Consider the following 27,976-nt stretch of genomic DNA (forward strand, 5'->3'; position numbering starts at 1 on the left):
TGGAAACGAAGACCCAACACAGCCAAATAAATAAATAAAATTAAAAAAAAAACATACATTAGGATGTCATGTTGATATATACCACATACCATGATATACCATATATATATACAGGCACATGTACATCTACGTACACATAGGTATGTATTAGTTTATATATATGTGCGATGTATTAGTCAGGGGTCATTTTGGTTGTCACCGTGGTGGCGAGGGGTGCTCCTGGCACCTGGTGGGGGGACACCAGGGATGCTGCTCCACAGCCCACAGTGCATAGGACGCCCCGTATCAGAGAGTCACCAGCCCCCAATGTCAGTAGTGTGAGGCTGAGAATTCTGACTAGAATGACTCTGTCATCTATCTATTAATTATCTGTGTATCTATCTACGTATCCATCCATCCACCCATCCATCCGTCATATCTATTTGTCTCTATATTAATAAATAATCTATCTCTAGCATTTATCCATCTAGCATTTATCTAACATCTATTTATCTATCTACGATGTATGTATCTGTGGCCATCCATCCATCTATCCATCATCTATCTATCTATCTATCTATCTATCTATCTATCTATCTATCTATCTATCTATCTATCTATCTATCTATCTAACTACTCTATCTATGTATCATCTATCTATCTATAGCCCTGGCACACAACGAGGGGCGATTCGGTCCCCCAGTGGCTAGGACATGCGCAGACGGTCGGTTGTCCCCAACTTGGAGGGCAGCTACTGCCATCTAGTGGACAGAAACCAGACATACTGCTAAATACCCTGCAATCGCCCAGGGCTGCCCCACAAAAATGAATGACCTGCCCCCAAACAGCACTAGCGCTGAGGCTGAGAAGTGCCGCACGCCCACTGCGCCCCGTCGACCCCATCTCCGCCCCCCACCGCGCCCCGGGGACCCCTCATCTCCGTCCCCCACAGGACCCGCGGGGACGCCTCCACCGATTCACACGGACACTCCTTTATTTTCCCCCATCGCCCTCTTAGTGCTCCCAAGGTGCCCCTTGGTCTCCGGGTTCTGAGGACCTGGCGACCGCCCTCGCCCCAGGCCCCCAGCCCGCCCCCAGCTCGCGTCGCCGGCCGCAGGGCGGGGACGGGGCAAGCGTGGGGGCGGGGCTTCGTGGGTGGGGCGGGGCTTCGTTCGGGGCCGGCACGGAAGCGGTCCGGAGCCTCTTCCTCCGTGGTGGTGGGGGGGGGCGGGCCCTGGGTGGGGCTTCGTGGCGGGGCGGGGGGGGGGGGGGTGAGGCCTGGGCGGAGCTCCAGTGGCCGGGGCGGGGCTTGGTTGGGGCGGAGCCGGGGCGGGGCCTGGGCCGCGGTGGTAGGCGCCTGTCGCTGGGTGCGCGGCCTGGGGCGTGCGGTTCTAGGCGCGGAGTCGAGCTTGGGTCGGGTCGCGGCGGCACCATGGTGCTGTGCCCGGTGATCGGGAAGCTGCAGCACAAGCGCGTGGTGTTGGCCAGCGCCTCCCCGCGCCGCCAGGAGATCCTCAGCAACGCGGTGAGCGGCCTGCGCCTGGCCTGGGCCGGGGTCTGCAGGGCCGGGGTCTGGGGCGGGCCTAGTGACCCGGGCCTAGTCACCAGGGGCCTAGTGGCCCGGGGGCTAGTGACCAGGACTTAGCTGGGGGCGGGATGGTGTCTGCAGGGCCGGGGCCTAGTAACTGGGAGTGTCCAGTGATGGGGGGGGCAGGGTCTAGTGGCTGGAGACAGGTGACCGAGGGTCCTAGTGACCTGGGCTTAGTGGGGGGCGGAGGCACGGGGGTCGGTTGGTCTGCAGGGCCGGGGCCTAGTGACTGGGGGGGCCTAGTGTGTGGGGGTGTGTGCAGGCCGGGGCTTCATGCTGGGGCCTCATGACAGGGTCTGAGGTCCAGAGTCTGCAGGGCTGGGGCCTAGTGACTGGGGGTCTGGGGTCTCTGCAAGGCTGGGGCCTTGAGGGAACCAGGGGGCAGGACCCTAGTGACCGTGGTCCAGGCCTGTGGGCCGGGGGGAAGGAGGAGTCTACCTGGTCTGGGGGCCAGCGTCTTCCAGCCAGGGCCTGGAGACCTGGTGCCCTGCCGGCCGGGGTCTGTGGGCCTTCAGGCCAAGGCCAGGTCTGTGGGCCTGAGCCGTGTCTGTCCAGGAGCCGGGAGGGAGCGGACAGAGGCTCCAGCGGAGGCTTGGTCTTGGTGGGGAGGCCCTGCCTGGGGGGGGGGAGTGGGCTGGGGTAGGGGTAGGTGCCGGGTAAGGGGTGCTGCCTGTACCTCCGGGGGAGGACGGGCGGGTGCTGTGCTGTGTGGCGTGGGAGGGTAGGGGAGAGGGGAGTGGAGGGGGCCCTGGCAGGACATGGGCGGGGAGAGGAGCGGTAGGTGCAGAGTGAGGGGTGCCGGCTGGGGTTGTACAGAGCCAAGGGGGGCTCACAGTGTGGTCCAGGGGGACCTGGGGGTGCGGGAGGCCCGTGATGGAGGGGAGAGCGCTGGGATGCAGGGAAGGTAAGAGCCAGCTGGGTGCTCCACGGGGTTCCCCGTGGGGATGGGAGTTTTATCCTCTGTGGGTAAGACCCGCAGTCCTGTCCCCCATCCCACTCTGGATGTCGCTGTGTCCATGACCTGTCTTCCACAAGGGCTGCCTGGTCACACGTGTTAGGGGACCAAGTTAAAGCAGCCATGTTCACCCTCGCGCAGCCCTCGTTAGTGGCATTTTTGTGGCATTTCCTGCAGGCGGTGTCATTTCAGTAGTTTGACCTCTGTGGAGGCAAAGCCTTTGGGACTCTCTGGGAGCCCTTTGACCCCTCGGGGCTGCGGGCCCCAGCATCGCAATCAATACAGCCCTGCTGGCCTCTGCATGTGCAGAGGTCTTCCCGCCAGCGCCCCCGGGTCCTCTGCAAGTCCCGCACCCCCTGCGGCCGGGGGCTGGCGCTGGGTCAGCACCCAGTGTCTAGACCAGATAGTCAGGGAAGGTGGGCTGCGCGGGGAAAGGCCAGTTCCTGCAGAGCCTGCACATCCGTCAGCATCCTCAGGTTCCTCCCATAAACCCTCCTGACCCCTTCTGTCCTGTTGCAGGGCCTCAGGTTCGAGGTGGTCCCTTCCAGGTTCAAGGAGAAGCTGCATAAGGCCTCATTCGCTACTCCGTACGCATACGCGGTGGAAACAGCCAAGCAGAAGGCCCTGGAGGTGGCCGGCAGGATGCACCAGGCGAGGGCTCCTGCTTCTGCTTCTTCCTGGGTCTCCTGCTAGGAGGGCATCTTCAGGTTTTAAACATACGTGTTATCAATAAGTGCCGTTAGTCTAGCGTCTCTGCGGCTGAGGGTCCTCGTGTTGTGCGCTGCTGTTAATTTATGTGATAGTATCACTTAGAGAACATAGCTTACCTCCTACTTTGCTAGGATGTAACATACTATTGCAATTCCCATCATAGTATCATTTACGATAAAGAATTGATCTACCTGATCTATTACTAGGTGTTACCATGTCATATGCTATTGTAACTAATATAATAGCATCGTTTATGATATAGAATTAATGTAGTTTATCTGTTACTAAGTGTTACTGTATAATATATTGTGATGTTTAATATAACAGCATCATTTATGGTACAGAAATAACCTAGCTTATCTACTGCTGTTCCTATATAATATACTATGGTATTTAGTACGTCAGCATCATTTACGATATAGAAACAATGTAGCTTATCTATTACTGTTACCATATAATATACTATGGTATTTAATATAACAACGTCATTTATGATATAGAAACAATACAGCCTCTGCATTACTATGAGTGTTACTATAGAATATATCGTTGCAATTAACATAACAGTATGACTTACGATATAGAACTAACTATAGAATTAATGTACCTTATCTATTACTAGGTTTTATTATATAATATACTCTTGTAATTAATGTAATGGTATCATTTATGATATGGAATTAATGTAGCTTCTCTATTGCTGTGTGTTACTATCTAATATACTAATTAATATAATAGTGTCATTTATGATACAGAAGCAGAGTAGCTTACCTGTTACTATGTGTTATAATAATACCTAATCGCAGTTAACATATAGGACCCATATATTCAAGTTAATGCTGTAAGAAGTATTGGTATAAATAAATGAACATTGATGGACTGATTTCCGGCCGTGGAAAGGTTAGAATTTAAGTGCAGCCAGAGCAGAAGGTTGTGTGCAGGTTTCCAGTGAGTGTCTTGGGGTCACGTCTTCCTTGCTTGTTGTGTCGAGGACACTGAAATCTTGCTTTCCAAAGTGAGACTGGATTCGCAAGTAAGCAGCGACGCCGTGTCATGTGCGTCATGGCATGACAACGTGTAAGACGTGCAGAGTCCTCCTTTCTAAAGCTGAGTCTGGATTTCTTGCAGAAGGACCTGCGGGCCCCTGACGTTGTCATCGGAGCAGACACCATCGTGGTGAGTCTGCTTTCTGGCTCTCCGTGTGGCGGGCATGTCCTTGGTAACCGAAATCAAGGCCTCGGCAAGGCTGGTTCTTTCTGGAAGACCTAAGGGAGGATCCGTCCCAGGCCTCTCTCTCTCTCTCTCCCCCCCTCCCCACCGGCTTCTGGTGGTTTGCCTGAAATCCCAGGTGTCCCTGGGCTTGTGGCCGCATCCCTCCCATCTCTGCCTCCGTCTTCACGTGCCTTCTCCTCTGTGTCCCAGTTTCCTTCTTCTTATAAGGACACCAGTCATCATGGATTAGGGCCCACCTACTGCAGTACGACCTCATCTTAAATTTTCTTACATCTGTAAAGACCCTATTACCAAATAATGTCCTGTTCACAGGGCCGGGCACCAGGACCCCGGCATATGTTTTGGAGGGAAATGGTTCTCGCTAAGATAGGGGTTTTGGCCACTGAGGGTTGGACTTTTTGGTGGGAGGTCACAGTGATTGGTACAGTAGCTCTGCCATGCTGGTGACAGCCCTCCGTCTGGGACCCTCGCTGGCCTGATGACAGGCATCTCCCAGGGATGCTGTTTAGATTCACATATATTTTTTTTTTAAAGCAGGAGAGATGTGTATAACATGAATTTCACCATTTTGAACTCAAGTGTGTGGTACATTTCCAGGGCCTCATTGGCCCAGACCAATGAGGTCTCCAGGCGAGGGACCACCTGTTTGAAAGAGTCTGGAGTTACTGTGTAGAGCAGGGAACTGTACTCAATATCTTGTAGCAACCTGTAATGGAAACGGATCTGAAATACATGTATGTACATATATATATATATATGTGTACGTATGACTGAACCCCTTTGCTGTATACCTGAAACTTACACAATATTGCAAATCAACTGTAAAGAGTCCAGGGTTGGAAAATGCCAGATGGGGTGATCCCAGGGTCTGCCTTGCCCTCAACGTGGCATTTGTTTCTGTGCAGCCCAGGTGGATGGGACCTACCTGTGTGCAGGTGAGAATCAGACATCGTTTCTGGTTCATCGTTAAGGCTGCATGGAAGTAAAAGAGTGAACGGTGCAGGTTCTTCAAAATGTTAGTCGAAGAATTACAATATGACCCAGCAGTTGTGTTATGGGCTGAACTGTGTCCCCCAACCCGATTCCTATATTGAAGTCCTAGTGCCCAGGACCTCAGAACATGACTGGATTTGGAGATGGGGTCTTTAAAGAGGGGATGAAGGTAAAATGAGGTCACTAGGGTGGGTTCTGATCCCACAGGACTGGGGTCCTTATAAGAAGGGGAGATCAGGACACAGACACACACAGAGGGATGACCCTTTGAGGACACAGGGAGGAGACTGACGTCTACACGCCCAGGAGAGAGGCCTCAAGAGGAACCAGCCCTGCTGACACCTGGATCTCAGATTCCAGCCTCCAGGACTAGGAGAAATAATGTCTGCTGTTTAAGCTGCCCCGTCTGTACTGCTCTCGGGCAGCCCCAGCTAAGACATCTACGCTTAGGTACATGCCCCAAAGAATTGAAAACAGGTGTCCAGACAAATATTTGTACGTGAATGTTCATAGCATTATTCGCAACAGCCAAAAGGTGTGAACAGCCCAGACATCCCCCCTTTGATGGACGGATGGGGTCCATCCACACAGTAGAATATGACTCAGCCGTGAAAAGGAGTGAAGCCCTGACACAGGCTACAGCGTGGATGGACCTTGAACACACGATGCTCAGTGAGAGAAGCAGACACAGAAGGACACACAGTGTGTGATGCCATTGATAGGAAACGTCCAGAACAGGCAAATCCCCAGAGACAGAGAGCGGGTTGGGGTGTCAGGGGCTGGGGAGGGAGGTGGGGAGTGACAGCTCACGGGGATCGAGTGTTCCAGATGATGAAAAAGTTCTGGAACTCAACAGTGGTCCTCGCCCAGCCCTGGAAATGTACCACACACTTGAGTTCAAAATGGTGAAATTCATGTTATACACATCTCTCCTGCTTTAAAAAAAAAATATATGTGAATCTAAACAGTGGACAGTGCCGCTTGCACAGACCAGCCCAGGGAGCGGAAAAGGACGCTTTCCCTCCCGTTTCTCTTGCAGGCGGTGGGAGCGATGATCTTGGAGAAGCCTGTGGACAAGCAGGACGCCTACCGCATGCTGTCAAGGTGGGTGGGCCTTGGCCGTCCTACGGGGAAGTAGCCCTGCATCCGACAGAGCCTGGGCCCGGTGGAGGGGCCGGGCTTCCTCGGGGTGGGCTGTGGGTGTCCGTGCATCACCTCCCCCGTCTCCCACCGGCAGCCCCTCCAGGTCCAGGTCCGAGGATGGGCCGGTGCCTCGAACGTCCGCTGCGCTGGCTTCGCCCTAACGGGCTCGTCCGGGAGCCCCGTGTCTGCCCCTCCTCACTTTCCTCATCCTGACTCCCCCTGGAGCCCAGTGCCCCCGAGCTCCCGCCATGGGAAGCAGGCCCTGTCCCTCTCAGCGTCCCGGAACCCTGCCCCCGGGCGGGAGCGGGGGCCACACCACTGCCCACCTTCAGGGTGTCTTCCTGGCTCAGCACCCCCGCGTGTCTGCGCCCAAGAGAGTGAAGGGACCCGAGAAAGAGCCACTGAGAGCTGCCAGGACCCGGGTCCTCCCGGCGTGGCCCAGGTGCTCCGTCCTCGCATCCCGTGAGACGGCCCGGCCATCCCCCAGCCCCCACTCCGAGGGCACCGAGCGCCCTCTCGCCTGGACCTGCGCGCTTGCTGCGGGAAGGTTTCCCTGGAGGCCGCGTGGCCAGGGCCGGCAGGTGGACCAGGGGCTCGCGCCCGGTGGTGGCAGGGATGGCCCTGTCTCGGACACCCCACACGGTCGCCTGCTGGGCCCCGTCGTGTCTTGCAGGCTGAACGGGAAGGAGCACAGTGTGTTCACGGGCGTGGCCATCGTCCACTGCTGCAGCAAAGGTACCACGGCCACTTCCGTCCCCGTCCCCACCCCCACCCCCGGAGTCGGGCGTCGTGAAGAGAGCCTGGGGTCCGCGGGGGCGGCTCTGTCTTTGCTCCCCGTGACCCTGCCTTCCCGTCCTGCCTGGGAACGTCAGGGTCCCACGGGGAAATCCTGGGGTGCACCCTGAGCGCCCGATGGAGACGGTGCTGGGGGGCGGGGGCCGTCCTAAAAGCCCGTCCCATGCGACCGGCCCAGACGCTTTCTCTGAGGTTTTTGGTCTGGAAGGTGGAGGAGTTCGTCCCCTGTTGGCGAGGGTTTTCTCTGTGTGTGTTTTGGCCGAGCCCTGTGGCTTGTGGGGTCTTAGTTCTCCGACCGGGGATCAAACCCGTACCCACTGCAGTGGAGGCGCAGAGTCCTAACCACTGGACCGCCAGCGAAGTCCCAACGGGCTTTTTTTTTTTTTTTTTTAATGCACAATTTTTAAAGCTGCTTAAAAGATATTTTAGGTCCAGGAAGGACCCTGAGGCTGACTTTGAGCTCTTGGGCTCCCCGAGCACATCCCACAGGTGGGTGACCACGCACCTGTCTGCTAATTAGTGATTGGGTTACTCTTACCGTCTTGGTCTGTCCTGGACTTTAACCTGTGCTCTTTGGGGAGAAAGCACTTGCTGGACAGTGTGGTTCCTTTACCTGGGGCTTGAGACCACAGGCATCCATCCTCCCCCATCCTGGACACCAGACGCCTGAGGTCAAGGTGTCCCAGGGCCGCGCTCCCTCCAGAGGCTCCAGGGGAGGGTCCTTCCTGCCTCTTCCAGCTTCTGGGGGCTCCAGGCATCCCTGGACTCGTGGCCGCCTCCCTCCCATCTCTGCCTCCGTCTTCACGGGTCTTCTTCTCTGTGTCTGTGTCTCTCCTCTTCTGTCTCTTAGAAGGACGCTGTCATTGGATATAGGGCCACCCTCCTCCAGGAGGACCTCATCTCAGACCCTTTGTTCCATCACATCTGCAGAGACCCTGTTTCCTAATAAGGTCCGGTTCTGAGGTTTTCAGAGGGTGTGACGTTTGGGGGGCACCGTTCACGCCAGGACGGCTGGTGTGGAGAGCCCTCACAACTGGCTGCCATGCACAGCCACTGTACTGTGTGCCTGGGGCTTTTGCAGCCCCAGAGCCGAAAGCCTCGTGTAGACTGCAGCATCACCCTGTGGTAACTCTGCCCACGACTTAGCACAGACACCAGAGGCCCGTGTCATCCGGCTCTGCAGGCTGCAGCTTTTTCTCCTGCTTTTGCCAATTCTGTTGCCCTCTTTTCTGTTTTATTCTTTCTCTTTGCCCTTGCCTAAAAGGAACCGTTAACGACCGTGTGTGAATCCCACGCAAAGCTCAGGCCAACTTCCCCCAAAGGCAGCGGCTAGAACCTGGGGGCGCGGGGGCCTGGCGCCGGCCACATACCCTCACTGCGGGGTCCTTCCTTGCAGACGGCCGGCTGGACACGGAGGTCTCGGAGTTCTACGAGGAGACCACGGTGAAGTTCTCAGAGCTGTCAGAGGAGCTGCTGTGGGAGTACATCAACAGCGGAGAGCCCATGTGAGTCTCTATTGGGAGCTGCGGTGCCGAGTCCCCACTGTGGGCGGCGGATACACTGGGCGCGCGGCTCAGCCTGTGTTGGGGGCCAGGGCTCCTGACGAGCCCAGTGCCCCGGTGCCTGGAAGGTGCTGGAAGCATGCCTTCCTAGGGGTCCCCGTCCCGTGGATGCTCCTACAGCGCAGCCGGCCCTCCCAGGGCGCCACGCCCGCTCCCATGATGGTTGGGCAGCCGGGGCTGGTCCCTGGAGGGCAGAGGTCACCATGACCCCAATGTCACTGACCGCCCCAAAGCGCGCCGGGTCCGGGCAGCTGTCTTCTCAAGGTCACGGAGGCTCAGCTCGTCCTGCAGCCTCGCTGGCTTCACTCCCCACCCCCGCCGGGGCTGGGCTCGGCGCCAGCTGGTGGCTGGTGGCCTCGCCACGGGTCTGACGGTGCCCCGGGGACCAGCCTCCCCATGTATCTTCAGGAAGCGGCTCACTCAGGGTGCTTGCGAGGGGCCGGGCACCGACAGCCGTGGGGAGGTGAGCGCAGAAGCCCTGGGCTCCTGAAACCGAGGGTCCGAGCGTGTGTTCTGCTGGTTAAAGCCGGTCTCAGGCCTGCTCAAGGTAAAGGCAGGGGAGAAGAGTCTCCCTGGGGTATTGATCTTGTGGAAGCAGCCCCAGCAAAGGAACTCCCCGACCGGCCTGTCCTTCTGGCGGGCGTGGGAGCCCCCTTTGCAGGGTAGTAAGGGAGTGCTGTGCGCCCAGCCCTGTTCTCACCATCTTCTGTGATGAGTCCTCACAGGAGCCTCAGATGTGGGGCATCCTAGTCTGCTTGCGGTCCTAAGAAAGCGCTACAGGCAGGGAGCTTGTAAACAAGAGACTTATTTCTCACCGTCCTGGAGGCTGCAGGTCTGAGATCCTGGCGGGGCCAGATTTAGCGTCTGGTGAGGCTGCTTCCTGGTTCATAGATGGTGACTCCTCGCTGTGTCCTCGCCTGGAGGAAGGGGCCAGGGAGCTCCCTGGGGTCTCTTTTAGGAGGACACTAATCCCATCCACGGGCACTGCACTCTCATGACCTCATCACCTCCCCGAGGTCCCACCTCCTGACACCGTCGCGTTGTGGGTTAGGAGTCCGCAGGGCGCCGGGCTCTGGGTGGTGACGGCTGTCAAGAGCGGAGCTGCTGGGTATCGGGGTGTCTGATCAGGACAACACACCAAAACGAGAGGCAGGGTCAGGCCGTTCACCGCTGCAGCTGCAGCGGGACCAAGAGGCCGAACCAGAGGGCATGCCAGCTCCCCCGTCCCCTCTCCCCCAGGAAAGGGCCCGGGCGAGGGTTGGGGGGTGAGCGCAGGCCTGAGGACCGTGGGGGTGGGTTCACTGCCGGGGGGGCGCCCAGATCACTGCCCCTGTCGCTTTATGGACCCGTGCCTGGCACAGCGGGAGAGGCGGGGGAGTCAGGGCGGAGGGAGGGGCTTCACGGGCCCCTCTTCCCCCGTAAGGAGGTCTCAGCAGTGGCGCCCGGGGAAGACCTGGGCCGAGGACCCACATGAATGGACATCCGAGGGACGGGGATGCAGGTGGCAGGAGAGTACGGCCGGGGGCCTGGGTCCTTGACAGCAATCCCCCTCCCCTCAGAGAGCCTGCTGGTGGCCATGCGCCAGGCCTGGGGTGGGGGGCAGCTTCCTGAGTGGCCGCCAGGTGCCCCTCGTCACGTCCCAGGGGCGGGACCGAGGGGTCACTGGGATCTGGGCCCGGACGCCCCAGTGCACAGCCACCCGGGTCCAAGGTTGGTGGGTTCCCCTGCAGGGGTCCTGGCTGCAGGTCTGCTGACCCCAGGAAGGTCAACGTCGCTGCCATCTTCTCTACCTTCCTTCCCTCCCCGCTGTGGTTCCCTGCCCCAGGGACAAGGCTGGCGGCTACGGGATCCAGGCGCTGGGTGGGATGCTGGTGGAGTACGTGCATGGGGACTTCCTCAACGTCGTGGGCTTCCCCCTGAACCACTTCTGCAAGGAGCTGGCACGGCTGTACTACCCGCCCCGCCCCGAGGACCTGCGGCGGGTCAGGCGCGACTCCATCCCCGCCGTCGACACCTTCGAGAACCTGAGTGACTCGGAGGCAGGTGGCTCAGACCCAGGTCAGAGCGCCAAGGGCGGCCGTGGTGGCGAGCAGGCGGATGGAGACCGGTCACAGGTTCCGCGCGCGCTGGATGCAGCCCTTTACGGGGCGGACAGCCGGCCCCCGTTCCCCACAGGCCTCCTGGAGCTGATGGACGGCTTCAAAGCATCCAAGGTACTTGTGTGGTTCATGACCACATGACCCCAACACAGGGGAGCCCAAAACCGCAGGCATCCATCCTCGCCCATGCCGGGGACCACAGCTCAAGGTGTCCCAGGGCTGCGCTCCCTCCAGAGGCTCCAGGGGAGGGTCCTTCCCTCCTCTTCCAGCTTCTGGGGGCTCCAGGCGTCCCTGGGCTTGTGGCCGCGTCCCTCCCGTCTCTGCCTCTGTCTTCCTGGGGCTTCTCCTCTGTGTCTGTGTCTCTCCCCTTCTGTGTCTGCCATTGGATGTAGGGCCACCCTCCTCCAGGAGGACCTCATCTCAGACCTTTCACTTCCTCACATCTGCAGAGACCCTGTTTCCACATAAGGCCTCATTCCCATATTTTGGGGGTCAGGGCATGCACATATCCTTTTGGGGCCACCGTTGAGCCCATAACTGTGGTCTGTGCCTGGAGGGGGCAGGGCGGGGTCTGTGCGGGTGTTTGAAGGTAAGCAGGCCTCACGTGACCCCAGCGAGGGGCCACATTATGTCCCCAGTCCAGGGAGGTGGGGCTGGAATGCCGGCCGTGCGGCCGCCTCTGGGACCCTGCAGCCCTGCTGGCCGGGCAGCAGGTGGATGGTGGCCCCCAGGACACCAGCTGCCTGCAGGGCAGGCCAGGTCAGTGTGTGTGTCCTCATCGTCCTGTGGCCTCGGGATCCTGGGCAGCCGTCCCAGCCAGAGGGTGTCCTGGGCAGGGGAGGGGGCAGTGCTGGGCCAGCTCGATGCTTCCTGGAACCACCAGGTACCTTTGACCACAGGTTGCCCTGTGCCCACGTGCAAGGCAGCTGTGTGCAGGTGCTTCAGGGAAGCCCCAGGCCCGGGGCCCGATGGGAAGTGGGCTGGGCAGCGGCCCATCCAGCTGGCCTCCACCACCTCTCTGGCTCTTGCGGACGCACTTGTGCACCCGCCCAGCTGTGACACGTTGCCCGGCCCACCCCCTTCCCCACCAGACCCTCTCCTGCAGCTCTGGGCTCCTGGGGGTTGGAGCAGGGGGCGGCCTTGCTCGCGCTAGGGCCCCTCAGGGGTAGCCTCAGTGGCTCGTGGAGAGACAGGACACTGGCTGGGGAAGGACTGGGGGCCTGACCTTCCCCCCCTCCACCCCGGCCACCTTCCTGTCACCTCCTCCTCAGGAGAGGGGACCTGTGTGCCTAGGACAGAAGGTGGTTATGCTGCGTTATAGGTCAGATTCTCTGATCCACCTGGAGATGCTGGTGCAGACAGCGCTGCTGCAGCCCGTCAGGCTGGCGCTCGGTGGAGCTGTGCTGTGCTTCCACGGTCTGTCGCTCTAGCATCTGTCCATCCATCCGTCTATCCATTTCATTTGTCTGTCGTCTATATCATCAGGCTATATATACTGTCATTATCGTCTGTCTGTGTACCTGTCATCTGTCCCTCCACCCTCTGATCTAGGTGTAATCTATATCCGTCGTCTATGTATGTCTATTGTTTACCTGTGTCTGTTGTTACTATCATCTGTCTACCTTCTGTCCATCCATTCATACATCTGTCTCCCTACCTATCATTTATCTCTCCACCAATCTATCAATCATCTCTCCAGCTATGTATCTGTGTTTATATCTATCATCTATCTATACACATCATTATATATATATATCATTATCTGTCTTCTCTGTATCCACCATTAATCTATCATTTACCTATCTGTTTCTATCTGTTATCTATATTTATCTATCTACATCATCAATGTATGCATACCTGTGGTTATCTATCTATATAACTATCATCTGTCTATCCATCCCTCTACTTATCTGTGTATAATTTATATCTATTGTCTCTCTATATCTGTTATCATCTGTCTTCTCTCCATTGTTCATCCATCCATTTTCCTATCATTTGTCTGTCTCTATCTGTTTATCTATTTATCTGTCACCTGTCTCTCCACCTGCTTATCTGTCACATCTATCTGTATCTATCGTCTGTGTCTCTATCTGTTTATCTATTTATCTGTCATCTGTCTATCCACCTGCTTATCTGTCATGTCTATCTGTATCTATCGTCTGTGTCTCTATCTCTGTTTATCTATTTATCTGTCATCTGTCTATCCACCTGCTTATCTGTCACGTCTATCTGTATCTATCTTCTGTGTCTATTTTTATTCCTATCTATGTATCCACCCATTTATTTATCATCTCTGGCTATCTGTATATATCATCTACATGTCTATTATTATCACCTGCCTACCTGTCTATCCCTCCATCCACCCATTTACCTATCTATCACCTGTCTGTATCTGTCACCTATCTACATACCTCCCCATCTGTCCATCCACCCTCGTGTGACACGGGTCTCCTTACAAAGGTCTCCCAATGGCTGACCAAGCCGGGGTCTGCTGCGGGTCTTGGAGCAAGTGTCACCCACCCCCGCCCAAGGTCAGTCATGGTAGTTCTGGACGCAGCTCAGGTAGGGCCCTTTCCCGAAGTGCCCCTTTACTCGTCCCTGGAGGTGTTCGCGTTACGACGAGGTGAGAGCTCCAGGGAGGTTTACGGTGTCACGTGAGGGTGTGTCCTGAGCAGCGTGGAGCGTCCGTGCCCTGCGCAGAGGCCCCGTCTCCACGTGGTCTCATCCTGAGGTCCTGGGACTTGGGGCATCGACATAGGAACCTTGGGGGGACACCACACAGCCCCTGACAGCAGCGCTTTGGTCTTTCTCCGCTGAGACAGTTTCTCTGCTTGGTGTTCATCGACTTGGTCTTACCTGGAGCAAACCTTGTACAACCTGGAGCCTAAACCCACTCGCCTCTGCAGAAGTTTCCCTTGATGAGCTCGATGTTTTTGACCATCCTGCCGTCCCTCTTTGGAATCCCTGGGAATAAAGAGCAATTGATAAGTCACGTTGTACGTCTAACTGTAACTGTTCTTCACGGACAGGTTCTGTTCACGGCTTGCAAGCTCAAACTGTTCGATGTGTTAAAAGACCAAGGCCCCCTGCAGGCCGTGGATGTCGCCCGCAAACTCCGCACCTGCGCGGGGAGGACTGAGCAGCTGCTGGATGTGTGCGCGGCCCTGGGTTTACTGGAGAAGACGCGCAGAGGTGAGGGGCTTCCTGGGTGTCTTTCTAGCAACTGTGCCTGCGAGACCAAGTCACCAGGTGGCAGTGGCTTCTGAGCCGAGGCAGGGAGGACAGACCATGCGTCATCCCTGTGCCCCAAGAATGCCCCAGAGGGTCAGGAGCGGAGGATGGATGGAAGGAGGAAACGCGCGCGCGCGCGTGTGTGCGTGCGTGTGCATGTGTGCGCGCGCGCATGTGCGTGTGTGCGCGCGCGTGTGCGTGTGTGGTGTGCGCGTGCGTGTGCGCATGTGTGTGCGCGTGCGTGCGTGTGCGTGTGTGGTGTGCGCGCGTGTGCGTGTGTGCGTGTGCTTGTGTGGTGTGTTAGGAGACAGGCTTCTTTATGGGCTCAGAGGGCCTGTATCAGCCAGGGTTCTCGAGAGAAGCAGCCCATAGGGTTTGCATGTGTGCACAGCATAGATAGCAGTTTATTCTTACTTATTTGTTTAGATAGGCAGACAGATGAGGTGGATGGATGGATAGATAGATATCGATTGATAATAGAGATGATAGATAGGTACGTGGATGGATAGCTAGATGATAGATGAACAGATGATACGTGGATGGGTGAATGGACAAGGAGGTAATAGATGGGTGGGTGGATAAATGACGGATAGATGATTGTTTGGTTGATAGGTGGGTACATAGGTATGTAGATAGATAAGCAGATAGATGGATGAAGAGGTAGAGGATAGAAAGATAGCTAGGTTGATAGGTGATACATAAATAGATGACAGGTGGATGGATAAATAAATGGATGGATGGGTAGATAATAGGATAAGTAGATGGATAGATGATAGATAAATAGATGATGGATGGATGGGTGGGTGGATAAATAGGTAGTAGATTGATAGATCAATAGATATAAATTGATAATAGAGATGATAGATAATAGATGGGTGGATAGACAAATGATAGATAAATAGATGGGTGGATGGATAAATAATAGATGAATAGACAGATGATAAAAAGATAGATAATAGATATAGATACATAGATACATACACAAATGCTAGATGATAAGTAAATAAATAGATACATAGATGGATACATGATGATGGATATAGATGATTAATAGGTGGGAGAGATACATGTAGATGATTGATAGGTCATAGATGCGTAGGTAGATAGATAGTTTGATAGGTGGATACTTAGGTATGTAAATAGATAAGTAGATGGATGAACAGGTAGATGATAGAAAGATAACAGAATAGATATGATGGATTAGATAGATAACAGAATAGATATGATGGATGCATAGATCAATGAGAGATAGATGATAGAGATAGATGATAGAAAATACATGATAGATGGAGGGATGGGTGAATAGATAATCGATGGGTGGATGGATAAATGATAGATGAACAGAGAGATGATAAAAAGATAAATGATCAGTATATAGATCATGTATACATGCACAGGTGATAGATGATAAATGAATAGGTGGGTGGCAGATGGACGGATAGGTGATGTTGAAGACAGATGATTACTAGATGAGAGAGATACATGTAGGTGACTGGTAGGTAATGGATGGATAGGTAGATACATAGATAGAAAGACAGGTAAACGAAGTAGACGGCATATGTGGTAATTGGACGGATGAAGGGTGACAGTGTGGGTTTGCTGGGTGCACAGAGCTCTCGAGGGTGTTCTCAGAGCAGAGGGTGCTACGGATGGTCCTTGAGCAGATGGAGAGAGGCAGGGGCTCAGAAGACCCCAGAGCAGGAGACACAGCATCCCTTCTGTGGTGAGCAGGGAAGCAGGGTGCTGGCGGAAGCCCCCCAGAGCCACCCCTCATACGAGAGGCGGACAAGTACACGCTAAAGATTTGGGTCGCAGGATGCCGAACATCCCCCCAGCCAGAGCATCTTAGTAATGTTCTCCTCCATTTTTAAAAATATATATTTATTTATTACGTTTGGCTGCGTTGGGTCTTTGTTGCTGCATGCGGGCTTTCTCTAGTTGTGGCGAGCGGGGGCTGCTCTTCATTGTGGTGCGCGGGCTTCTCATTGCGGTGGCTTCTCTTGGTGTGGAGCACAGGCTCTAGGCGCACGGGCTTCAGTAGTTGTGGTTCACGGGCTCAGTAGTGGCTCGCGGGCTCTAGAGCACAGGCTCAGTAATTGTGGCACGTGGGCTCAGCAGTTGTGGCGCACGGGCTTAGTTGCTCTGCGGCATGTGGGATCTTCCCAGACCAGGGCTTGAACCCGTGTCCTCTGCATTGGCAGGCAGATTCTTAACCTCTGTGCCACCAGGGAATCCCCTCTCCTCAACTGAAAATAATGACCAAATGTGGAGAAAGGGTCCAAGGTCCGGACTTCCAGTCCCTGCTACCTGGCAGACGCCCTGCAGGGTCCTCAGCTGAGCCCTGCCAGCCACTCCTGTGCCTCTGCACGGGGCCTGGGGTGGGGCGGGCGGGGTGGGTGCTGCCCGTCAGAGGACCCCAGGCCTCAGAACTCAGAGCTCTCGGTCATTAGGGAACACTGCTCAGCGTCTGTGACAACCTAAATGGGAAAAGAATTTGAAAAAGCACAGATACGTGTCTACGTGCAACTGAATCACTCTGAGTGCACCTCAAACCAACACAACATCGCTCACCAACTATACTCCAATATAAAATAAAAAGTTTTTTTTAAATATATATTTATATAATTAAAGATAATAGTCTTTAAAAAAAAACGTGTGAGGACTTCCCTGGCGGTTCAGTGGTTAAGGCTCCACGCTTCCACTGCAGGGGGCCTGGGTTCCACCGCTAACTAAGATCCCGCGTGCCGTGTGGTACCGCCACAAAAAGGAAAAAAAGAAAATTAAGCAGCAGTAAAAATCCAGTTTCTAAAACAAACAAACAAAGACAACATGTAAAGTGCCAAATGGGGCTTCCCTGGTGGCGCAGTGGTTAAGAATCCGCCTGCCGATGCAGGGGACACGGGTTCGAGCCCTGGTCCGGGAAGATCCCACATGCCGCGGAGCAACTAAGCCCATGTGCCACAGCTACTGAGCCTGCGCTCTAGAGCCCGCGAGCCACAACTACTGAAGCCCGTGCGCCTAGAGCCCGTGCTCCGCAACAAGAGAAGCCACCGCAATGAGAAGCCTGCGCACCACAATGAAGAGCAGCCCCCGCTCGCCACAACTAGAGAAAGCCTGCGTGCAGCAACGAAGACCCAACGCAGCCAAACGTAAATATAATTAATTAATTAATTAAAAAAGAAAATGTCAAATGGACAGTTATTTTCAATAAACTTTTTAAAAGTTCAGAAAAGGAAAACCGTAGACACCATGCTGTTCTGTCCGTCCGACGACAGACGGTGTTACGTGGGGCTGTGGAGGTACAGGGGGTCTCAGCCACCGTCCCCTCTGCCTGCAGCCTCCAATTCTGCAGGTAGGGGTGTCCCGGAAGGGCCCTTGGGGGCCGGGCCGGATGGACAGCCCGCCAGGAAGTGGGAAGAGAGCGGGCCGCCCCGTACCCCTCAGGGCTCCGGAGAGGCAGACCCCGCGGGATATGGACAGATGGGTCCGTGCCTTTGGGCTCCGGCGCGTCTGAACCCCTGCGGCTGGCCGCTCGGTGCTTCTCTGCTCTCAAGGCCGTCAGCTGATGGGATGAGACCCACCCACGTTACATAGGGTCACCTCCTTTACCCGAAGTCTGCTGACGTGCAGGTGCGAAGCACATGACCAAACCGCGCCCTCTCCCCGACGGGGACGTCTCACTGGGGACTGTAGCCCGGCCAAGTGACCATCCCAGGGGCTTGGAGGGTCACCTCGAGGAAGAGCAACACCCTTGCGTCGTTCTCTGGGCCGCCTCTGGGCGTCCGTGCGCTTGGCACTTAGTCAGATAGACATCCCGATGACGCTGGGCGGTGGCTCGCCCCGCGGTCAGCTGAGCCGTCACACGACGCCCCGTCCTTTCAGGTTACAGCAACACGGAGGTGGCGACCCTGCACCTAGTGTCAGACGGCGAACACTCTCTCCAGGGCGTGGCCGAGTACCATGACGCCCACGTCTGGGGCGTCTTCACACGCCTGGGCCTGGCCGTGCGGGAGGGGGCAGACCAGACCCGCGGGGCTCTGGGGGCGATGGAGGAGGAACACCTGTCCCAGGTACTGTAACCCCCGTGTTCCTTTTCACGCCCCGTCTGTGCTGCGAAAGGACCAGTGGGCGCGGAAACATCTCAGATTCTGGCCGACGTGGGAATCCCTGCGGGAGGCCGCCGTGGCAGGGAGGGTGCGGCTGGCTGGTCACAGCTCCTGAAAAGAGGGCTTTTCTAAGAAGGGGCTGCCTTGACTCAAGGCACCGTGTTTCCTACGTGGAGTTGCATTGCACAGACTCCTGGTTCTTAGCTCAGCGCAGGGTGTGCAAAGGGCTTCCCAGCCCTTCCCCCGCCCCCTGGCACCCACGACCCCTGTTCACCGTTGTGTGGGAGGGAAGGAGTCTCAGAGGGTCTTGGAGGGTCTTGGGTGATAATCTGAGGGTCTTGGGTGGTCTGGGGGGTCTCGGAGGGTCTTGGAGGGTCTCGGGGGGTCTTGGAAGATCTTGGGTGGTCTTGGAGGGCCTCGAGGGGTCATAGAGGACAGTGTCCTGGGAGATGCTGAGGTCCCCAGGCCCGAAATCTGGGTGAAATGGCAGCAGCACCATCGTGGCCTCAGGCAACGAGTCCGGCCCCCTCGGGCCCCGGTCTGCACCCCCCGCCCCTTGGGATTTCAGCTGACTCCCTGCCCATCCCTCGCCTCCTGACCACCCTCAGGAGCCCTAAGAGTGTCAGGCCCAGGCGGGTCCCCTGCACGCTGTCCTGCCGGCCTCCTTCTCTGCCCCAGGGACTCATTCCCTCCCACCCGGGTGGGGCCCGAGCACACGTGGACCCCATCGGGGAGCTGGGCGGGGAGCCCTGGTCTCTGTAAACGGTCAGATCAGATCATCCTCAGTGAGGTGACAGCTGAGGGGGCAGGGGGTCGTTACCCCCTAAGTCCTCCTGGTTTGGTCCAGTGAGACCCGAGTGGGGAGTCGGCAGTCTCCCAGGAGGAGACCCCCTGCAAACTGGAAATCAGACCCAGAGAGTGTCAGGGTGCAGTGGAGCTGCCCTCCTGGCAACGCTCCAGCCTCACCGCCTAGGTGGACACAGTTCAGACCCAGTGCCCCCTCCCACCCTCCTCTACCCAGGCCCCTCCCACCCTGCTCTACCCAGACCCCTCTCGCCCTCGTCTCCTCTACGCCGGACCCTCCCCGCCCTCCTCTACCCCAGGCCCCTCCCACCCTCCTCTACCCCGGACCCCTCCCACCCCCCTCTACCCCAGACCCAAACCACCCCTCCTCTACCCCAGGCCCCTCCCACCCTCCTCTATCCCGGACCCCTCCCACCCTGCTCTACCCAGACCCCTCCCACCCTGCTCTACCCCAGACCCCTCCCACCCTCCTCTACCCAGACCCCTCCCACCCTGCTCTACCCAGGCCCCTCCCACCCTCCTCTACCCAGACCCCTCCCACCCTGCTCTACCCAGGCCCCTCCCACCCTCCTCTATCCCAGACCCCTCCCACCCTGCTCTACCCCAGGCCCCTCCCACCCTCCTCTACCCAGACCCCTCCCACCCTGCTCTACCCAGGCCCCTCCCACCCTCCTCTACCCCAGACCCCTCTCCATGATCCCTGCTGAGCTCCCCACCCACACGAATGCAGGGTGGAACCTCATCCCGGGTGCAGGACGGCCTGCGCTCCGGGTGGGTCTCCTCAGACCTGCTTCCACCACCAGAGCAGGGAGCTGACGCTGCAGTTCATGAGGGCCAAGCACAGCCTCAGCAAACTGACCGCCCACCACGTGGCCACGGCCTTCGACCTGTCCCGATTCGCCTCTGCCTGCGACCTGGGAGGTACACTCACCCCCCCCCCAGGAGTCGGGTGCAGAGGGCTACGTGCTTTTCTTTTGTATTAAATCTAGGACACCTTACCTGCTAATGAGACTTGCAGAATGGGTTTATCTCTACAAACCATCTGAGGACCTAAATATATCCAGGGTGGGTGCGGGGGCTTGAGCTGATATTCCCAAGTGCTGGGAGGTCCCGGGGATGGCCCAGGACCCCCGTAGAGGTTATGGGACCCTTCCTGGTGGCTGCCAAGTAGGGGAGGGCCTGTGGAGCCCGTCTGCTGCCATTGCGTCAGGTCTAATTATGCCACACACACCCTCCACCCCATCGCAACCAATCCTTTCCCCAGGACAGTGGACGGAGGAGGAGTAGTTGCCCTGCCCAAGGGGTGTAGTGGGATTGGTGTCCAGGAGGGCTCCTGAGCTGCCAGCTTGCGTTTCCCCACCCTCTGCTCTCCTGTCCTCCTGGTGGTCCAGAGTGGCTGCTGTGGCACCAGCCATTGCGTCGGCATTCCCGCAGCAGAAAGGGGCAGGGAAGAGTACGGCTCCCTAGAGCTTTGCTGCCAGGATTCCCCACGAGTCTGTGCCCACCCCACTCACCTGCTCTGGGCCAGCACCCGCCCACGAGGCCCTGACTTTGAGACACCAGTGATCTCCCCACTGGCTGACCTCATTTCAGGGCACAAGCTCAGGCCGCATCTGAGAGCATCGTTTTGGTTTTGCCAGAGCTGAACTCTGGAGACACTCCAAGGGCTTCACACATGCCAGGAGGGTCCAGAGTCTGCCTTTGCTTCCCGCAGGCTGCACGGGCATCCTGGCCCGCGAGCTCGCCCAGGAGTACCCGCGTCTGCAGGTGACGGTGTTTGACCTCCCAGAGGTCACTGAGCTCTCTGGGGGCTTTCAGCGTGGCGGACGACAGACAGAGCGGATCCACTTTGTGCCAGGTTAGCGTGGCTTCGTGTCCGCCGGGCGTCAGCATTTGGGTGACCTTATTTATCTCGTATGCAGAGCGGGTGTGTGTGTGTGTGTCGGTATACGTGTGTGTGTGTGTGTGTGTGTGTATCCATCTTCCTCTGTGTTTCTGTATGTCTGAGTGTGTACATTTCTGTTTGTGTGTTTCTGGGTTTGTGGGTATGTATCTGTGTCTGTGTGTATGTATGTGTATATATGCACATTTCTGTGTGTTTCTGTGTCTATGTACATGTATATGTATGTATCTGTGTGTCTGTGTGTAGCTCTGTCTTTGTGTGTCTGTATCCATGTTCCTGTGTCTGAATATGTTTGTATCTGTGTATCTGTATATCTGTGTGTATTCTCTGTGTGTCTGTATGTGTCTTATATCCATGTTTCTGTGTGTTTCTGTGTCTGTGTGTGTATATATACTGGTGTGTCTGTGTGTCTGTGTGTGTCTCAGTGTCTCTGTGTGTCTGTCTCTATACATGTATGTATCTGTGTGTCGATGTGTTTGTATATGCGTATGTGTCTGTGTGTGTACGTGTATCTTGGTGCGTGTTTGCACATCTGCACACAGGGGCGCATCTGCAAACCCCGAGAACAGGAGTTTGAAGTTCTCAGCGAGGGGAGTAGCCGGGCGGGAGGGCAGGTGGGGATGGGCACGGGCCAAGATCAGCGTCTGCAGATGTCGACCAGCGACCCAGGCCTCACAGGGAAGTGACACGGGGGCTACAGCAGGAGGGCCTTGGGGTGGATGTGAGGAAGGACTTCCCGGCGGGGCCGGATTGAAAGGAAACTCTTGGCATCTGGTTACTCATCCACACTGCGGCCGGCCTGAGGGTGGATGTGCTAGACGGGCCTGTGCCCCACGACCACCTGATACTTTCCTACTTAAAAAAAAAAGAGCCAGTCACCCTGCTGTGGACTGAATTGTGTCCCCAAGTGCCTATGTTGAAGCCCCACCCCCAGCATGACTCTTATCTGAAGGTAATTAAGGTGAAGGAGGTCACAAGGGTGGAGTCCTAATCCCGCAAGACTGCGTCCTTAGAAGGGACACCAGGAACATCTATCTATCTATCGTTTATCCATCATCTATCTATCTATGTATGTAGCGTTTGTCTGTCATCTGTCCATCCATCATCTATCTGTATATCGTTTATTTATCTATCATCTATCCATCCATCCACTTAGTCATCTATCAGTGTATCTATCTGTCCATCCATATCTATCTATCCATCCATCTATCATCTGTCTGTCTGTCCGTGCATTATATCTACCATCTAGCTGTCTCTCCATCCATTCATCCATTTATTCATCTATCATCTATGTGACTATCAATGTAGCTATCTATCCGTCTGTCATGTCTATCTTTTATCTGTCTTTATATCACTCATCTATCATTTATCTATGTATCATCTATTATTTATCCTCTATGCATCCATCCACCTATCATGTCTGTCCTGTCCTGTTTCTCTAGTGTCTATTATCTGTCTATATCATGTGCGTGTCCATCATATCTATCATCTATCTGTCACATGTCTGTGTCTATCTCTCCATCCATCGTACCTATTATCAATCTGCGTACCATCTGTGTGTCCGTCCTTTATCTATTATCTGTATCTGTTCAATATTCATCAATCTATCAATCATTTGTCTACCCCTCTGTCTTTATATCAATCACACATCTATCATCTGTCTACCTCTCTATTGTTTATCATCCATCTCTCCGTCCATCCATTCACCTATCACTTACCTGTTCTTTCTATGTATGTATGTATGTATGTATCTATCATCCATCTCTCCCCACTGTGAGGACACAGCGAGTAGGCCACTACCTACAAGCCCAGCAGAGGGTCCTCCGCAGGAACTGACCCTGCCAACACCTTGATCTCGGATGTCCAGCCTCCAGACCATGAGAAACCAGCGTGTGTCGTTGAAGCCCCTGTCGGTGGGACTTTGTTGCTTCTGCCTGAGCTGACAGAGACACACCCTAGAGCTTCAGATCCAGGAGCAGCACGATGGGAGCTGTGCTGCTGCTTCACCACGTATAGGAAGGGGAACCACGAAAGCAAAAGAAAAGGAAGTGCATATTGCCCACCTCTGTGCAGCTGTCTGGGGCCGCCCCGTGTAGACTTGTCTGCACCCCCGTGTTTACTCTCCCCTCATGCCAATTCGAAGTGTTTGCTTTCTTTCTTGTTTTGTTTTGTGTGTGTAAATGTGAGCTGCATCTAACCCTTTGTGGAACGAGGCAGGGTTAGGAGTCACAAATAGCAAAGGTGCTGTGTCCACAGTTACAGATACACATTTGGTAGATGGCAGGGACAAATGACCCCAAACTGGGGGCTTAAAATGACCCGAATCCATCCTCCTTCAGTTCTGGAGACCAGACGTCTGAGGTCGAGGTGTCCCAGGGCCACGCTCCCTCCAGAGGCTCCAGGGGAGGGTCCTTCCCGCCTCTTCCAGCTTCTGGGGGCTCCAGGCGTCCCTGGGCTTGTGGCTGCCTAGTTCCCGTCTCTGCCTCCGTCTTCACGGGGCTTCTCCTCTGTGTCTGTGACTCTCCTCTTCTGTGTCTTAGAAGGACATTGGATGTAGGCCCACCCTCATCCAGGAGGACCTCATCTCAGACCCTTCCCTTCATTTCATCTGCAAAGACCCTATTTCCAGAGGGCCCGTCCCCAGGTCAGCCCTTGAACGTCTCTTCTTTGGAGAACACAGATCTCCCCACTGCAGGCAGCGTCTCTTTCGGTTTCATCCCTTGTAGAACGTGGTGCAACTCCTTTCTGTCGGGTGCAGGACCAGTTCCTGTGGCCCTAACGGTTCAATGCCATTTGTTTTTAAACCAGGTGACTTTTTCAAAGACAGCCTCCCGGAAGCAGAGCTGTACGTCCTTTCCAGAATCCTGCAGGACTGGCCGGATGACAAACTCCACAAGCTACTGAGCCGGATCTCAAGCAGCTGCAAACCAGGTGAGACCACATCGTGTACTTGCCTTTTTCAACACGTAAAGACAGTTTCCAATGTTAAAAAAAGCGTACATTTTATAGAGGAAGCTCCCCGTCCTCCAGCCCGCCGTCTGGTGCTCAGTTTACCGGCTCCCTGAGGACGTACCCGATTCTCGGGTGTCAGTGATGCGTTTCGGAACTTTATGGTGCCAGCGTCTGGGGCTTGGGCTCATGGACACCCCCCCCCCCACCCTAGCCGTGTCCCTCCCCAGGCCCCACCGGGCTCAGGGTCTCCCTCCTCCGATGATGATGATTTTCCGGGCTGCTCTGTGGTACCCAGCCTCTCCCCACGGCGCTCGGGGCCAACGTGGGTCATCGGGCTCGTGGAGTCGAGGGCAGCAAGCCGCCCGGGCCCCTCCCTGGGTCCCCACGTCCAGCGGCGCAAGACGAGCTCTCTTTCCACATCCTGCGACCCTGGCGTCTCCCGGGGCACCTCCACTGCCTCTTCTGTGCGGTTATGAAACAAAATATTCAACAATCCGGGGTCATCTTCAACTCCCAGGAAAACGACCCCCATTCCCGATCTTTTATTTGGGACAAAAACCAGAGCGAGGGTCGAGTCCATGCAGGCGGTGTCTACAGGAAGTAACCACGTGGCAGCCGTCCTCGGGCCCCGTCTCCTATAGCCGTGACCTGTTCCCAGGACCCGTGCGGTTCAGTACGACTGCAGCCCCTCCCCTGGGGTCTGAGCCCTGCAAGCTGTGACGAGCATCTCCATCCGGGGTACCCAAAGGGCCGTTTCTTTTTTTTTTTTAGTTAGATTTATTTATTCTTTTTTTAGACTGTAGTTGCTTTACAATGCTTTGTTAGTTTCTGCTGTATAGCAAAGTGAATCAGTTGTATGTATACATATATCCCCTCTTTTATTTTATTTAATTTTATATACACTTTTTGGCTGCATCACGCGGCATGCGGGATCCTAGCTCCCCATCCAGGGATCAAACCCGCACCCCCTGCATTGGAAGCGTGGAGTCCTAACCACTGGACCGCCAGGGAAATGCCTAGGAAAATATTAATAAAAGCGTGGAAGGCTAAGTAAATTTTTTAAATGAGCCAGTTTTAGTCCCCCAAACAACAGTGTAGTTAAGGCATTCTTGTTGGTCCCTGTAGCACAATGAAGAGGGTCCCCCCCCAAATTCACGTCCACCTAGAATATTACTTGGAAGCAGGGTCTTTGCTGATGTGATGAAGTGAAGGGTCTGACATGAGGTCCTCCTGGATGAGGGTGGCCCTAAATCCAATGACAGGGTCCTTCCAAGAGACAGAAGAGGAGAGACACAGACACAGAGGAGAAGCCCCAGGAAGACAGAGGCAGAGACGGGAGGGACGCGGCCACAAGCCCAGGGACGCCTGGAGCCCCCAGAAGCTGGAAGAGGCGGGAAGGACCCTCCCCTGGAGCCTCTGGAGGGAGCGCGGCCCTGGGACACCTTGACCTCAGACGTCTGGTCTCCAGGACTGGGGGAGGATGGAGGTCTGTGGTTTTAAGTAGTTTGTTCCGGCCGCCCCAGGACACCCACGCAGCCTGTGAGATGCAGGTTTTCGTGTGGTCACAGGAGCATCACACGGACATTCGGGGTACCCTGTCCAAGAATGTGGCCCCAGGAGGGCCGGTTCCTGTTTGCTCCCTGCTGTGCCCCAGCCCGAGAACAGAGTCCCCACATAATGGATGGAACACAGTTGAGAAGGAAGGAATCACGAAACAGGGGTGCCCCCGGGGGCGAGGAAGGGCCAGGAGATGTGAGAGCTGGATTCTCACCCGCCTCAGAGACAGGCACTGAACCTGGGGACAGTCAGTTCCAAGTTGCCTTTATGCTGCGAAGGGTTTTGGGGGGCGGGGGTGGGGGGGTGGGCATGGGTGTGTTGGAGCTTAGACCTGCTGGCTAGAACCGCTTGTTAAATGTTCAGCACTCCTGCCAGCCAGCTCATACCAAGCTGTCAGCGTGAAATTGGCAGTGGAGGAAATCCTTAGAGCTCAGAAATTGGCAGGCACGGGGAACCAGGCCTTCCCTCCACCCCCGTAGCTGGGATTGCAAAGGTTGCCTGCACCCTGGGGACAGTGGGGGTCACAGATAAGAACTGAGCGTGACCTCCTGGGAATTCCCTGGCGGTCTAGTGGTTAGGAGTCTGCGCTTTCAGTGCCGAGGGCGCGGGTTCAACCGCTGGTCAGGGAACTAAGATCCTGCCAGCTGCACGGCAAGGCCAAAAAAAAAAAAAAACAAACCCTCAATATAGGGCTTTTGGAGCCGCTGAGTTAATAAACCCGTGTATCCACGAGTCTGAAAAACATAAAAACTGACAGAACGAGCGCACCATATGATCCCGCTTCTTTTTTTTTTTTTTTTTTTTTTTTTGCGGTACGCGGGCCTCTCACTGCTGTGGCCTCTCCCGTTGCGGAGCACAGGCTCCGGACGCGCAGGCTCAGCGGCCATGGCTCACGGGCCCAGCCGCTCCGCGGCACGTGGGATCCTCCCGGACCGGGGCACGAAGCCGCGTCCCCTGCATCGGCAGGCGGACTCTCAACCACTGCGCCACCAGGGAAGCCCGATCCCAATTCTTTTTATTGAAGTATAGCTGCTGCCAATGTTACACGCTACAGGTGTACAGTATAGTAATTCGCCATGGTCAAAGGTTACAGTCCATTTATAGTTACTATAAAATATGGACTCTGCCCCCTGTGCTGCGCCATACACCCTTGCAGCTGACGTTATGCCTAATAGTGTGGGGCTATGACCCCAGTTTTGCTAACTTCACGTTTACTTAAATGCCTAGAACCCCAATGAGATTTTGCACCAAAATTCTCCCAGTTACCGTCACCGGCAGGCAGAGCTGGGGCTCGTGTGCCACCACCTGCTTTGTGTCTCTTCTCGGGGTCTCCCCCGTAACCCAAACAAAAGGAAGAAGCAAGCGCGAGCTACCTCCTGCCCCTCTGCTTTCTGTCCCAAGGCTTGTCTTCTCCCGGCTTGGTTCCCCCTTCTTCACAAGCACTTCTGAAAATACATACACAGAGAGCTGGACAGATACAGGTGTGTGTACACACGCACACATGCACTTTCTACTTCTCAAGGCTCTCATGTAGGTTGTTCCCACCAACAGTGCAGGTCCACATATAAACACCAGTCTATATGAAACAGAGAACCAACAAGGACCTACTGTACAGCACAGGGAACTCTGCTCCAGTACGTTGGAATAACCTATAATTGAAGAGAATATAAAGAATATATATTTATATACATAATGTATAACGGAATCACTTGTCTGTACACCTAAAACTAACACAACGTTGCAAATCAATTCAAAAAAAAAAAAAAAAGATAATCTCGCTGAACCAATTAAACGTCAGAAAAAAACAAACCGTGCTCCTGGCACCGTCGTGGCCGGTGCTATCCCTGTGCCACGCAGGTCCGCCAGGGACACTGCTGCCAGGGAAGTCCTGGTGCGGTTCATTATGGCATCAGGGAGGCTGCAGCTGTGTCCCTACATTCAGAATCCCTGCCGTCCGTGTCTTCCTGCAGCGAATCCCTTCAGTGGGGAGCTCGGGGCACCCGCAGCCTGGGTCCTGAGACTCTTTCCCCACCCCGTCTCTCTCTGTCTCTGTGTCTCTGGCTCCCCAGGCGGTGGCCTCCTGGTGGCTGAAGCGGCGGCAGAGGAGGAGGGGGCGTCGCAGAGCCCCCGGCTGCGGACCCTGAGCGCCGGGCAGCCCCGGAGCCCCGACGAGCACCGGCGCCTTCTGCAGCGACACGGCTTCCAGGACGTGCGGGTGGCGCGCGCGGGGGACCTGCTGTGCGTGGTCCTGGGCACCCGAGCTGCGCCCTGAGGGTCACCGGGAACCCGGCGGGGCCCAGCACCCGGAAGTGAAGGGTTCCTGGAGAGCAGGTGTCACCGGACACATTAAAGGAGGCGGAAAGCA

General features: G+C 55.7%; 1 protein-coding gene and 2 long non-coding RNA genes across 3 annotated transcripts; all 3 read left to right on the plus strand.

Annotated features, from left to right (window-relative positions):
* Positions 1 to 1,303: 1,303 nt before the first annotated feature.
* LOC137217399 (probable bifunctional dTTP/UTP pyrophosphatase/methyltransferase protein) lies at positions 1,304 to 27,976 on the plus strand. The gene is made up of 13 exons (XM_067724185.1): positions 1,304 to 1,504; positions 3,042 to 3,173; positions 4,362 to 4,409; positions 6,499 to 6,563; positions 7,276 to 7,337; positions 8,794 to 8,902; positions 10,785 to 11,172; positions 14,088 to 14,250; positions 18,172 to 18,359; positions 20,003 to 20,120; positions 20,914 to 21,057; positions 23,911 to 24,033; positions 27,681 to 27,976. The coding sequence occupies exons 1-13, from the start codon at positions 1,412 to 1,414 to the stop codon at positions 27,881 to 27,883; spliced, it is 1,836 nt and encodes a 611-aa protein (XP_067580286.1). The 5' UTR covers positions 1,304 to 1,411; the 3' UTR covers positions 27,884 to 27,976.
* Positions 11,827 to 14,050, plus strand: LOC137217400 (uncharacterized). Its single transcript, XR_010940087.1, has 2 exons — positions 11,827 to 13,589; positions 13,881 to 14,050. It is a non-coding gene; the product is annotated as an uncharacterized lncRNA (long non-coding RNA).
* LOC137217401 (uncharacterized) lies at positions 14,303 to 17,532 on the plus strand. Its single transcript, XR_010940088.1, has 2 exons — positions 14,303 to 15,107; positions 15,215 to 17,532. It is a non-coding gene; the product is annotated as an uncharacterized lncRNA (long non-coding RNA).

Source organism: Pseudorca crassidens, chromosome X (assembly GCF_039906515.1).
Source record: "Pseudorca crassidens isolate mPseCra1 chromosome X, mPseCra1.hap1, whole genome shotgun sequence".
NCBI classification, from domain to species: domain Eukaryota; kingdom Metazoa; phylum Chordata; class Mammalia; order Artiodactyla; family Delphinidae; genus Pseudorca; species Pseudorca crassidens.